At 48.1% G+C, this 12693-nt stretch overlaps 2 protein-coding genes across 2 annotated transcripts in view; one reads left to right on the top strand and one right to left on the bottom strand.

The window, feature by feature from the left end:
• Window positions 1-1967: 1967 nt before the first annotated feature.
• Window positions 1968-4671, bottom strand: GDF9 (growth differentiation factor 9). Its single transcript, XM_057382736.1, has 2 exons — window positions 4242-4671; window positions 1968-3159 (listed from the first exon to the last, which is right to left on the bottom strand). The coding sequence occupies exons 1-2, from the start codon at window positions 4669-4671 to the stop codon at window positions 2207-2209; spliced, it is 1383 nt and encodes a 460-aa protein (XP_057238719.1). The 3' UTR covers window positions 1968-2206.
• A 6711-nt stretch (window positions 4672-11382) lies between these two features.
• C1QTNF2 (C1q and TNF related 2) overlaps window positions 11383-12693 on the top strand; it is a 3206-nt gene continuing 1895 nt past the window's right edge. Inside the window, exon 1 of the mRNA XM_057382744.1 lies at window positions 11383-12085. Coding sequence (XP_057238727.1) covers window positions 11569-12085 — 517 coding nt within the window. The 5' untranslated portion in view covers window positions 11383-11568. The remainder of the gene's footprint in view (window positions 12086-12693) is intronic.

Genomic DNA, 12693 nt, shown 5'->3' with positions numbered 1-12693 from the left:
CCCGCAATGAGAATCGTAAATAATATTAGAATTATTAGAACATATGAGACATCTTCCACATAATTGAAATTATTATTAGACATCTTTAACATTACTGGAATCATTAATAGAATGTATTATAGTCAGTAGAGTATATTAGACATATTCCATATCATTCCAATTCTAGAATATATTCGACATCTAAACTTATTAAAATTATTATTAGAGTATATTAGAGATCTTCAGCATTATTGCAATTATTAGAAGACATTCGAATTATAATAATATATTAACTTCCACATACTGGATAATTATTAGAATTACAATACTGTATTAACCATCTTCCACATTATTGGAATTATTATTAGAATAGCTTAGAATGGTTAGAATATTAGATATATTCAACATTATTGGATAATGCTATTAGAATTATTAGACATCTCCAATTTTACTGGGATCATTATATTAGAAATATTTGCCATTATTTGAACTAATATTAGAATAGTTAGAATATGTTAGACATCTTCAATATTGTTGGAATTATTATTAGAATATATTACGTTCAACTTTATTTGACTTATTATACTAGTCATTATTATTGAATATTAGAATATATTAAACATAATCCCCATTAATGGAATATTAGACTGTACCAGGATTGTTGGACTACATTAGACATTTCACATAATTAGGATTTGTGTCGGGAAAGAATTCCACTTATTTTTCTCTCTGGCAGGTCAGTGAAGCCAAATTCCCAGAGTTTGAAGGGATGAGCAGGAGTGACACAACCAGAATTCACCCAACCACCCACAGTGCTGGGACCAGGATGGTTTAAAATGACACCAAAATACTGTTTCGAGCTTTTGGTGTCCAACCACATTTGGATGTCAGCAGTTGAGACTAAAACCTGGAGCAGGATCCTCACTTTTCAGGCAGATTTATGCCCACTGCACCTCCAGGAGCTCTCCAGACCCACCCCAACATCAGTGGGTTCAGTGAACCATCCAAGTGRCATCACAGAATAACTCAGGAGCAGTCCCTGCCCTGCCAGGCTGAATTCCCAGCCCTCTGAAATTGCTCAGGATCTAAGGTAGGGGCTGGTTGGGTGTGTAGAAAGTTACAGCATTTCTTTATTAATCCATTAGCAAGTTAATGTTAAAGGCTGTTCTGARCAAGTTTTACAAGACAGTGCTGCTCCACAGCCTTCAATAAACAAACAAATAACAAAGAAGAAAAATCCCCACTAAAGCTGAGAGGTTTTGTATGTGAACCCCAAGTCTAGGAAGAAAAAATAAACCATAGTAAGGCAACCACAGTAAAAATTTGGTGTGAAAACATCTAGAATTGAGGCACTTGTTACCTGCAGTTTCATTGTGAGAGGAAACAAGGCTGTGGCCCCACATTTCAAAATATTAAACAGTATTTACATACGTTTATTTAAGGCTTTTAGAAGCCATTTTGGGGGATTAATATTTTTTAACATTTTCCAGAGTTCAGAAGCCARTGGCAKTGTGGCTCCACTRGACAATCCTGTGCCCTCACCCCATYGACAGCTGCTCCTTGTTCTTGAACCAAATGCAGCCTCACCTGGTGCCAGTGCCTTAAATTAAGTGTTCACAAACTACCCACAGCTGCTCTTAAATGCTTACCTCTCCTTTTAGGTGAGAAAGCCCAAAGAGTGCAACAGAAAGAAAGCAAGAAACAACCTGCTAACTCTTTACAGAACTGTGAGGAAGGGTTGTGTCGTCCTGCTTGGAAAAGCTGGAATGTGGTMGGGAAAGAGAATGAACAACTGAGGAGATAATTCTAGCATTAAAGACTTTCTTCTTTTCCTGGTCTTTGCTGGAGATGGCACACACAAGGTTTCTATAGAGGCAGAGTAGCAGGCACTGCATATCAGGGTATCACAGATAGCCATTTATTTATTTTTTAATCTGTAATAAAGCAACTTAAAATAGACAAGTTTAGTAGTTTAAACCTTTCCCCATTTTAAATGCAAAATTCTCCCAACAAAAAGACACTATTTACATTTAAGTGTACATACAAAAAATCACTGATGTGAACCCCTTCTACTAACTCCGTGCTACATCCCAGCTCCTGGAGTTACAGCAACRCTGCTCAGTCAATTGTAGCTACAGATCTTGAGAGTGCAAAAATAAAACCTGTATTTGAGAGCACAGATTTGGGAATGCAAACCCATGCCAAGGTGCAGCAAAGCACAGTCCCATTAGCGGCAGGTGCACTTGGTGGCGATCATGTCCTCRTACTCCTTGTAGGCGATGGAGCCGTCGGGCTCGATGGTCAGCACGCTGAGCGGGCTGTACTCGGCTGGCACACACGAGGGCCTGGGCACCAAGGGGTCCAGGCGCTCGTAGATGAGGGTCTGCACCATGGTGTGCACAGGGGAGCCGTAGCGGTGGCCCAGGGCACGGGGACAGTCCCCCTGGCAGAACTGAGGGCTGTACCTGTGCGGGGCGATGATCCAACGGTCCCAGCGCAGCTGGCTGAAGCTCAGCCGGAAATTGTGCAGCCTGCACTCGTGCTGAGGGAACACAAACTGCCTCAAATGCTCACTCAAATTATGAGGTGAAGTGGCTGGTGCTTTCAGATTCTCATTCCTTCGCTGGCGAGAGGCCCTTTTACCCTGGGAATTGCCTTGTCCTCTATCACCTTTTGTAGGATCCACAAGCCGGCTGCTCCTTTGCTTGGCCCGTGCTGGGCTCTGCCTCCCATCCCYGAGTGAGTTTCCCCGGTGATAAGCTTGCTCACTGGTGTCATTCAGATACAACAGAAGGAAAGGGGGAACCAGTGTCACATTAACAGCGTTCTCCAGTTTTGTGCTCCCTTGTGGGCCACCCCTCAGACAAGTGAAGTTCAGAGCCATATGGACGTTCCTCCTGTTCATAGCAATAAGAGGCTGGAGGAAAGAAGTCACATCCATCTCCACCCATTTGCGTTTCCTAACATTTAAGTGCAGACTAGAAGTCAGAGAGTGGGAAATGCTGGGGCAAACTTGGTTGGAAAAATCATGTTCCTTAAGGGATAAATGGCATATGCAGGTAATGGAAGAGGAAATGGGGACAGATGTGTCAAAGGAGTAGAGCAAGACAGACTTGATTAAGTGCTCCAGAGCAGTAACGTGATCCAAGTTGAAGAGTAAATCCACCGAGTGAACATCTCCTGGGAAGGGAAACAGATTCCTGTAAGTGTTAGTGCATCTTATTTTTCTACCTAGACATAAACACTGTTGAATTGGATAAGTAAAAAATTACTCAGCAGCAGAAGAAAACWATTTAGATGCCCTCCCTTGCATTTATTACATGAAATTTCTACTTTCATCAGGGACATAAAAGYTAAAAATGAAGAAATTTAAACTCAAGAAAACCCCTGATTTTAAGAGCTATTAGGATTAATTTCATTTAAAAAAACCAGCACAGGAGTAAGTTGGCTGTTGTCTCTGTAGTGCTGGTGCAGGGGAAACAGGAACTGAACACTCCACATGATACAAACCATTAACTCCACCTCAAAGTGCTGTTCCTGTGCGGCAGTATAAAGCTTATGTTTATCTTTCTGTGTTTATCTGTCTTTCTAGTGAAAAATCCGAGTCAGGAGAACTCGGGTCACCTCTCAGCAGTCACTTAAGGAGGATGAACAGCCGAGGGTTTCTAGGTGCTGCTGTTGTGACCAGCCCATGTTTAAGAAAAGCATGAAAGCACCATAGGTTACAGAGTGCCCAGCCATCCCAGTTTGAGTCCTGAGCCTGATTTGCCAGTAATTCTACTCTTCAGGTTTTGGTCATGATTCTTATCTAGCAAATGTACCAGACAAGGAGAGGAATCTTTGGCAGTGGGTTCTCGCAGTTTTATAGAAGTCTCATACCAGTGCTGTGGCTTTTTGAAAAAAAGCATAACCAAGTCAGGAAGGAAATGTGCTGCCCGTTATGCCTCAACATTTTTTCCATTTTTCTTGCTTTACTTAGATCTGCTTGTGGCTTTTTCTGACTCATGAGGAGATGAGTCAGCCTAAAACATCAGCATATCTTGTACATACCACTTGTGTGGTGTTCCCCAGCCTGTGAAGTCTGTGCCTAGTGCCATTCAAGGAGAAGTAGGTTATGAAAAACTCCTACGGTTTAGRAGAAGAGCCTCCAGGACTGAAATAGCAACAGCTCTAAAGAATGGAAGTATTTTTATCTCCTGCTGCCAGCCCAGAACGCACAGAAACCGCGTGTAACCTTTGCACCCCAGGCACCRCACACCTACCTTTCCCCAGGCCCCCGCGGCGGGGCTCGCATTCCCAGCACGGAGTGAAGAGCCGGACCGTGTTRTAGAGGCGGCCTCGGTGCGCCTTGGGGATGCCCTCCCTGGTGGCAGACATCCTGTACAGCCTCTTCATGTACCGAAGGGCCCTGGAGTCGGGCCGCAGCCGCGGTGCTTCGCTGTGCCAGCCCCGGGGGCTGCGGCTGGACAGCACCTTGAGCACGGGGGGCAGGAGGGCAAGGCCTGGTGCYCCACCTTTGGGCAGCTGCAGAACCGCGCTGAGCTCGCTGGCAGCGTCCTCAGGAGCTGCAGAAAACCCCGGGGCCTTCTCAGAGCTCCCCCGGCCCCTGGAGCTGGGGGAGCGCTGCGTGCCCGCAGAGAGCCAGAGTAGGCAGCAGTACAAACACACACAAATTCCCCAAGGGCTCTCCATAGCTGTGGGCAGAAAGAAAAAGCACCTCCCCTCAAATATTCAAGGAAAACCACGAGTGCCCTTTATATAGGTTGTGGCTGTGGCATGTGAGGGAGGTTTCTTCTGATTAGAAAGCAAAGAGAAGGATCTGCAGCTGGCCCGTGAAACCACAGGTTCATTGCAGTTGGGCTGATTCTTGGCCCTGAAAGTTTATTTTAAACGAGATCCTAATTCTGAATTAACCTTTTTCACATGGGAAATTACAGAGTGGGAGTGAGTGCCAGCCCGCAGAGGGAGCTGGGGAGGCGTAAATGTTGCCTGGTCTAATTAATCCTGGTTTATTTGCAGGAATGTATGAAGCTACATATTACTGCTCTTAGCCTTTGGCCTCTYTCCATGTTCTGGTGGAATCGTTTCCACCAGCTCTGAGCTGAATGACCCATCCCCCGGTGCTCGCTGGGTATAAACTTGTGGGTTTTTTTAAGGAAAAAGGTTGGAGGTAGTGACCTGCTGCTTTGGGAGAATCTTACACGTAGCTTTATTTCGGATTTRTATTGGATGTTCTCCCTCTTGCCTTGATGTGCTGCAGTGGAAAGCTAAGTTTGCCAAGCTTGTTACTCTCTCTTTCAGCTTCCCTGGTGTATTTTCCTGCCTGACAATCTCTTGTTTACAAGCTRGAGAGCAAAGAAAGCCCTGAAGAATCAAAACTTGAAAAATGAAGAACCTGCTACTGTTTCCTGCCCTGTTTKCTGCCTGAGGTGAGGTTTGAAATAACCTGCTGTACACCAGCTGTGAGTTATTTTTCAGAAATGTTTTTATTGCTCTTAAATAAAATAAGAATTCTGGTYCTTCTTGCAGCATCTCTGCCATGAGGTTCAGATGTGACTTTAAGGTAGGAGTAGGGAAATTATTTCTCATTTTGCTGATGTCTTGTTAATTTTACATTATTATTCGATATGGCTAAGGTGCAAGTCTGGTGCTACAGGCTCCAGAGCTAGGGGGCTTGAGTTTTCTTGTAATCTGGGAAATACAAGRTATTTTCAGGAATCCTTTATTGTCTAACTACGTTACTTGATACTGAGGCAGGGGCCAATGCTGGCAAATCAAAAAGATTGTTGAACTTGCTTTGAATTAGAAGGTACCAAAAAGAAAAAAATGGAGCAAAAAGAAAAAAACCCAACCTTTACACAGCATCTGCTCAGTGCTGGCAGTGGCTCAYTGGTGATTGGGCTGGTTCCCACTTCCGTCTTCCTAAAACAGGCTCTATTTATTTTTATCTTAATGGGTCAGGGCTGCGGCTCCTAAGCAGAGCTAATGGTCTCAAGGGCATCCTTCAAGTTTAAACAGGGTTTTGACTCATTTTTATGGGGGCTTTTGGAGAGGGACAATCACTCTCTGTAGACTGCTTACAGACTTTCAAACTGCTTTCAGGCAGGGCAATAAAAATTACTCAAATCACCATCACACACTACGACTGGAGGCCTGTTGGGTGGAAAAATGCTTCTTCCCTCCCATTAGTGTCTACCCAAAACCCCAGAGCACTGACACTCATCTTTGGTGAGAGGCACACTGCCATTGTTATTGCTGGATTTCAGGCTGCCTCCAGCTTCAGATGAATCTCAGCTCTTCTGGCATTTGCTGAAACATTTTATTTGGTTACAGAGTCATGGCTGCAMGGTCAGCACCTAACAATGAAAGCAGCTGGTGCTTAGAAGGTAAACAAGGGAAAATCCTTCCAGGCTGGACACAGCCCGGTCCAGGGCTGGGAGCTGATGGTCACCCACATGTAGGCACTCCCAGTTCTTCCCCACAGCACGTGCACTGCAACAGCAAAGGGTGATTGAACTTTTAGGTGACTTTGTCCTGCAGGATTAAKGATGGCAAACCAGATATATTTAGAYAGGAATAAATGATTTATCATGCTAGTGATAAGACTAAAAATACCTTAAACAATTAAAATTTGCTACCTAGTACAGGTAGCTAGAACTACTAGTATAATACAGGAGGGGTTTTTTTTGAGGACCCTCTGTTACAGAGTGGGCCTGGGCTGTCAGTCAGAGGTGTCTGGGCCYACTGTGCCAGATCAGCAGCTTTGGATAAGGTGTCTGTGGCATCACTTGTTCATGCCTTTACCAGGCCCTTTATCATCTGCCACATCATCAGCTCCCTCTCAGGGCRTTTAACTTTGGGATGRACAAGTCAGGCTGGTTTCAGCRTTATTCACCCCAAAAGCAGTGTGGCCCCCCTTCTACATTTTCAAGCAGGATGTTTTTTGACCTGTTCTGCTCCCACTCCAGGCAGAGCATCCTGAGCAGGGACAGCTCCCCCAGCCCATGCCTGTCCCTGAGCCAGCCCCCCTTCCCCACACCCTGGGGACACCACAGGAATCACAGCATGGAGGCTTCTGCTAAAGAGCAGCACAGAGGGGACAAGATCTGCTGTAACGTTCCCTGCAATCTCTCACTGACACAAAAAACACTGAGCATGAGTCTCAGGCTGCTCTGATTCTCTGTGCAGGGCAGTTTGTTTATTTAACAAATTGTGCTGCCAAGTGTTCTCAGCAGAGCTGTCTGGGACCCCGGTGCAGCTGGGCCTGCCTGTACAGCACTGACAGATTTTCCATTTGCCTGGCAGGAGATTCCCATCAGTTTCTCCACCTTCTGCTGGTCTAGGTCAGGCTCTCACTGCCTTCACTGGGCTGCAGATCTGGGCACAAAATCACCCTGAACTGTGAACTTCCTGCTCATGCCTGAGGCTGCCTGGCAGGRTAGCTGTGTGTCCAGGCATCCTCATCACTGGCCTGTGTCACACCCATCCCAAAGCACAGCTGCCAGGGGCTGGGAGCAGGAGAAGCAGAGGAGCTTTTCCTTTTCCACACCATCAGTGTGTGAGGAAACCACTGTGGCTTCCCAGGCCAATCCAACTGGTGCTGCAGCCAAGCCCACGGCAAGTTTTCACCTGGTTTCCTATTTCACATGCAATGCCTCGAGTTTTTTGGCCCACATCCAGGCAGGAGAGGCCCAGCACGAGAACTGGGTTCCTGTGAACTTTGTGGAAATGAGCAAACAGTGAGAATTCCTATCTGTCTGATGTCCAGAGGTTCCCCAGGGAAGAGCAGCCCTGGGAGCCGTGTCTGGTTCTGTCCCAGCTGTGCTCACCCCAGTGCCAGAGGGGAGTGGGGCTGGGCAGCCAGAGCTCTGCAGCTTTTGTAAAGCAACCTTTTCCCAGGGATATGTAAAGCTGATGATTGCATGGGGCTGGGCAGGGGGGTTGTTCTCCTGGAGGTTGTTCAGTGTCAGGGACTGGGCCGGGCTTCTGGCCCTGCAGGAGCTCTGTGGGGCTGTGAGCACTGCACAAAAACAGCCCTGTGCTTCCTCAGCCAAATGTTCCCAGTCCTCCCAGGAGCATCGAAAATGGCCCCAGCTCCCAAAGCCAACTGTGCACAGACTTCTTTTTTATGTTATATCCGTTCCCACCAAGTGCCAAAAGCAAGCACTGGGGAAAGCTTAAAAATAAACCACAACAGCTCTGAGAAGGATGAATTTGGGCASAGTAAGGAATGACAATTCCMGCGTTCTCCCAATCAGCTGATGTTKTGCACTGAGCAGGAAGGATTTATTGGCTGCAGAGCTGCAGGGCAGGATTTGGAGCTCTGCCAGAAGACACACGCCTGTCCCATGCTCTGTGCAGGATCCTGGTGGGGCCAGAGCAGGAACCCACAACCAAAGATGAGTCTGGTCGATACCAACCCTGGCAGCATCCCAGAGCATCCTGCTTCAGCTGCTGSTCCTGCTGCTCCTGCCTTACCTGAAGCAATTGCTGAGGAGTTGTAATTACTTTGCAAGCTTAAAACAAAACCCCAACCCTTTCCCAAGGCAGAAGCATTGCTGCCCTGCCGTCCCTATGACAAAGTTGTATTTTGTCATGCGCATCAACCTGAAGCAGTTCTGAGGTACAAATTTGCATTTACAGAGCTACTGCTTCGTGACTTTGTCCTTTAATTCAAGCCTGGAGTGATTAGAAGTGAATTTCYACCCCTAGGACAAGATTTTCTTCCCTTTAATGCTCCAGGATAAAGTGTCAGAGTTGTTCCCCAGCTGGATCAGTGTTACCCATYCCCTGCTTGTGTGAGCAGCAGCTACAGCAGAGAGGAGCAGCATTAATCAGAAATGATCCAGGCAACCCTTCAGCATTTCCTCCAGGACTGCAAGGCAGAGGAGAAAGGGAAAAGCTCCCCAAGCATCAAGAGCTTTCCAGCCACATGTGTGTAAAAATCTCTTCCCRTGCCACGTGACCGAGGAAGAGGCGCAGATCCATTACACAATAATAAAAATATGCCTTTGGCAACGTGGAGCCAAAGTGGAGCTGCTGCAGGGAGCTCAAACTACACACAAAAAGGAGTAAAACAGGAATAAAAAGGACCAAAATCAGTCCCGCACAGCCCTCTCAGGACCTGTGGCAGGACAGAGTGGAGGATCTGCAGCAAAACATCTGCYTGAAGCCCTGAGGGCTGCCAGCGCCTGTCAGGATCTCACTGAGGAGATTAGGCTGGTGAGTAGATCCACTTTTCCTTTCTCTGCCTCTCCCTCCTCTCAGCCTTAATTTTGAAAACTTCCCAAATAAGGTCTAAGTCAGTGWGCAGTCAGGTTTCCAAAGGCTGCACAGGAATCCATAAAGGCAACAGTTGCCAGTTAAAGAAACAACACCATGAGGGAAACATTCCTCACTCAGCCTTTGCTGGGAGCACCCACCGCGTTCAGCCTGTCCCGGCACTGGGCAGCTGTCGGAATGGGGTTTAGCTCGAGGCTAAGAAAGGTTTGGCACAGGAATTCCCGGTGCCTAAAGCCAAGAGAGAGCTGCAGTTTTGGGACAGAAGGTGCATCCTCTGCTTTCCCTCCTTTGCCATTGCTTTGTGTAGCAGTAGGGTTTATCAACTCCAGATCACACTCCTGTTGCTGTAAGTACTGGCTCGTATCMGTTAAATCCACCCATTTCAGCTGCTGTCTGTCACTGCTGTCACACCTGATTTTACCCAAATCAGCCTTGCACACCCGAGGGCTCCTTTTGCTTCCACCCCAGGGATGCTGCAGGGCAACCTCCAGAGCTGAAAATTAGGCTCATGGGGATAAKGATTATTTTGAAGATTAATTGAGACATCTTGAGGTACTCTGGGAAATTGTGAGGCAGCAAGATGGATCCTTTGCTTGAGAAAGCCTGAAAAACTAAAAGGAAATAGAGTTCATTCACTGCTGGGTCCCCTCATCCTGCTCCTGCCTGCTTCCAAGCAGCAATTCCCCCAGAGCCTCCTATTTCCACATGGCACAGGGTGGCTTCACTGGCCAAAAAATCCCCATCCAGCTATGGAACGAGCCACCAAACCCTGCTTCTGGCAACCCTCAGGGATTTTCCTCTGGGATTTCAGCCCAGACGCCCTGGAAGCAGCAGAAAGTACAGCTGATCCTGACTCTTACATGCAGATTCTTTTCTCACAGAAACACCTCTTTTAATGCACAGCAGGCATCAGTTTTGGCCCAAGGGTCTCTAACCCTGGTGACAAAGCCATTGCTTAAAATGTCSTTGGAAAATCAGCYCTGCTGCTGCACAGCCTCCTGTGCCAGGCTGGCCRCCCACACCATGGAGAGGGGAGATCCTGATCTGCTTCCAATTTGCTTTTTGGAGCTCATCGGACCTTCTACATTGAGGAACAATTTTCCTTTTAAGGTGGAACAGCATGAGGTTTGTTCTCTTTCAAAAAGATTCCTTGAAGAGGTTATTTATAGATCCCCTTGTGGATGTGCTGGTGCTTTGCATCCCACACACATTGCTGGGATATGGKATGGAGTGTTCTTGTGGAGCTGTTAATTAACACCACCTCGGGAGCTGTGCCAGAGCTCGTCTCCAGGGACCTGGATATTCCCCATTTATCCAAGGACTGGTTCACCGACCTCCCAGTCTCGGGGGATTTTGTTTGGCACTTTTTATCCCATCAGGCCGAGGAGCTGGGTTGTCTCAAGGTAACAGAAGTGATTACGGTATGAAACTTTCAGAGGAGGAGCTCCYCTCCCACCCTCTGCTCCCTCCCACACATTTCTTCTCCACATGAGGYATTCCCAGCTTTTTTCCAGGTTATGCTCTGCAATGACATTTCCCCCTGCCAGTTTGTGAGTGTCATCCACCTCCAGATGCCTCTGACTTTTCTCTGCCCCATTGGAGGGGTTCCAGGGAAGCAGGGATGCAGCTTTCCCTGTGATCTCCYACTCCACAGGCATTAGAACATTTTGTTTCCCTTTCCATGAACTCAGAAGCTTTCATTCAACTTTCCACATGARCACTGAGTGGTTTTTCCATCTCACRAGTCCATTAAACCAMTGCCTTTCAGCAGCAGCAAATCAGAGCTGAAGAACCAAAGGGCTGAGTAGCCAAATCCAGCCCTGGATCTGGTTTGCATTTCCCTCTCCTCTGYATGTTCTTAATTATAATATCACAGAACTGGGGGCTCCCACTGAGCATAAATATGTAGGATCAGCTGGCTGGATTTGGAGCATCTAAATATGCATTTCCACCCCTCAGGAGCTGAGAGCAGGATGACAGCTAAAGCCAACATGGGATTTAGCCATTGCTTTAGCATCTTATTTCCAGTGCAGGAGTTGCACGTAGCAGTTGCTGGAGCTGAGCTACAGTGGGGAAGGGGCTGTTGCTATGAGCTCAGCTCAGCTCATATTGACAGGCAAAAGGCCTTTCCCAAAGCCTGCCCAGCCCGAGTCCTGKCCTGCCTCACGTGATGGGTTTTGTGCYTTGAAGGAACCCCAGTGACCCAGCRATGGGCAGGTTGTGTGGGGACACTCACACCAAACCCCTGCCTTCCCCTTCCCCTGGTCCCCAGCAGCTGCTTTCTGCACCCCGCTGCCATTGCTGCTGATGTTTGGGGGAAGAAAGGCCCAGGGAGCAAAACAAAATGAGGGATGGCCACAGACACAGACTAARAGAAGAGTAAGTTTGAAGAAAATAYTGTCTGACCTAGAAAACTCCATGAGCCRAATCCTTGGATTTGCCTCACACCAAAGCAAACAGCTCCCCCACCCTGCCGTGAAAAGCCACATTATCCCCCATTTTGATGTGAGTTTTTACACCAGCCCATGCCAGCGGTGCCCACGTTCTGCTCCCACATCCCTTCTCCTTCCCACAGGCTGTGCCATGATCTCTGCTGTGCTGCTCCTCTGGACTGTGCCCTGTGTGGCAAACCACATCGTGGGGGGCTTTGCCAAGCGGGAGCTGCAGGAGGGTGCCCAGCTGGCCTGCAGCCTGCCAGGGCCCCCAGGGCCCCCYGGGCCCCCCGGCGTGCCAGGGACCCCGGGCACCGTGGGCAGGATGGGCTTCCCAGGCAAGGACGGCAAGGACGGCCAGGATGGGGATAAAGGCGAGCACGGCGATGAAGGTAAGAGACAAGTGCTCGAAAGTGCTCTGCCAGAAATCCCCACTGTGCCCCCTCCAAATGATCCCACTTGCCAGAGGGCTTCCTCCTGTCCTGACAGCTGTGTGCTCCTCCTGTTGGCTTCATTCTGTGACACAATGAGGTTTCACTGCGCTGATTGAGGCTCTCTAGAGAGACAAGGAGCTCGCCTCTGGTTCTGATCCGAGGTAAAACAGAACCACGGGAGAAAATAAAGGACGGACTGCCCAGAGCACTGTAATGGGACAGGCACTGGCAGCGCTGGACCTAACCCAAGACAAACAACAGCCCGTGTTCAATCCTGAGCTGGGAGGCAGCAGGAGCAGCCCTGCGCAGAGCAGTGATTTCCCTGTGCCACGCTAGAGAGCACTCCTGCCTCAGCAACGCCAGCGAGCCCTGCCTGCGGCTGCCGGGCCTCCCACCCCAAACCGAGAATCTGGAGAGCAGATTTCCAACCACGGCTGCATTTCAATCTGCTCTTGCTGCAGCAGATCGAGACACTGCATAAATCCACACTTCTTTTCTTACATCAGACACCATAGAGTCAGGATCGCTGCCAGCCCAACCCCCTTCCCATACCAAGGCAGCCCCTG

Source organism: Malurus melanocephalus, unplaced genomic scaffold (assembly GCF_030028575.1).
Source record: "Malurus melanocephalus ecotype Western Australia unplaced genomic scaffold, MMel_1.1 scaffold_583, whole genome shotgun sequence".
Taxonomy (NCBI): domain Eukaryota; kingdom Metazoa; phylum Chordata; class Aves; order Passeriformes; family Maluridae; genus Malurus; species Malurus melanocephalus.
This window is presented reverse-complemented; position numbering and strand designations above follow the sequence as displayed.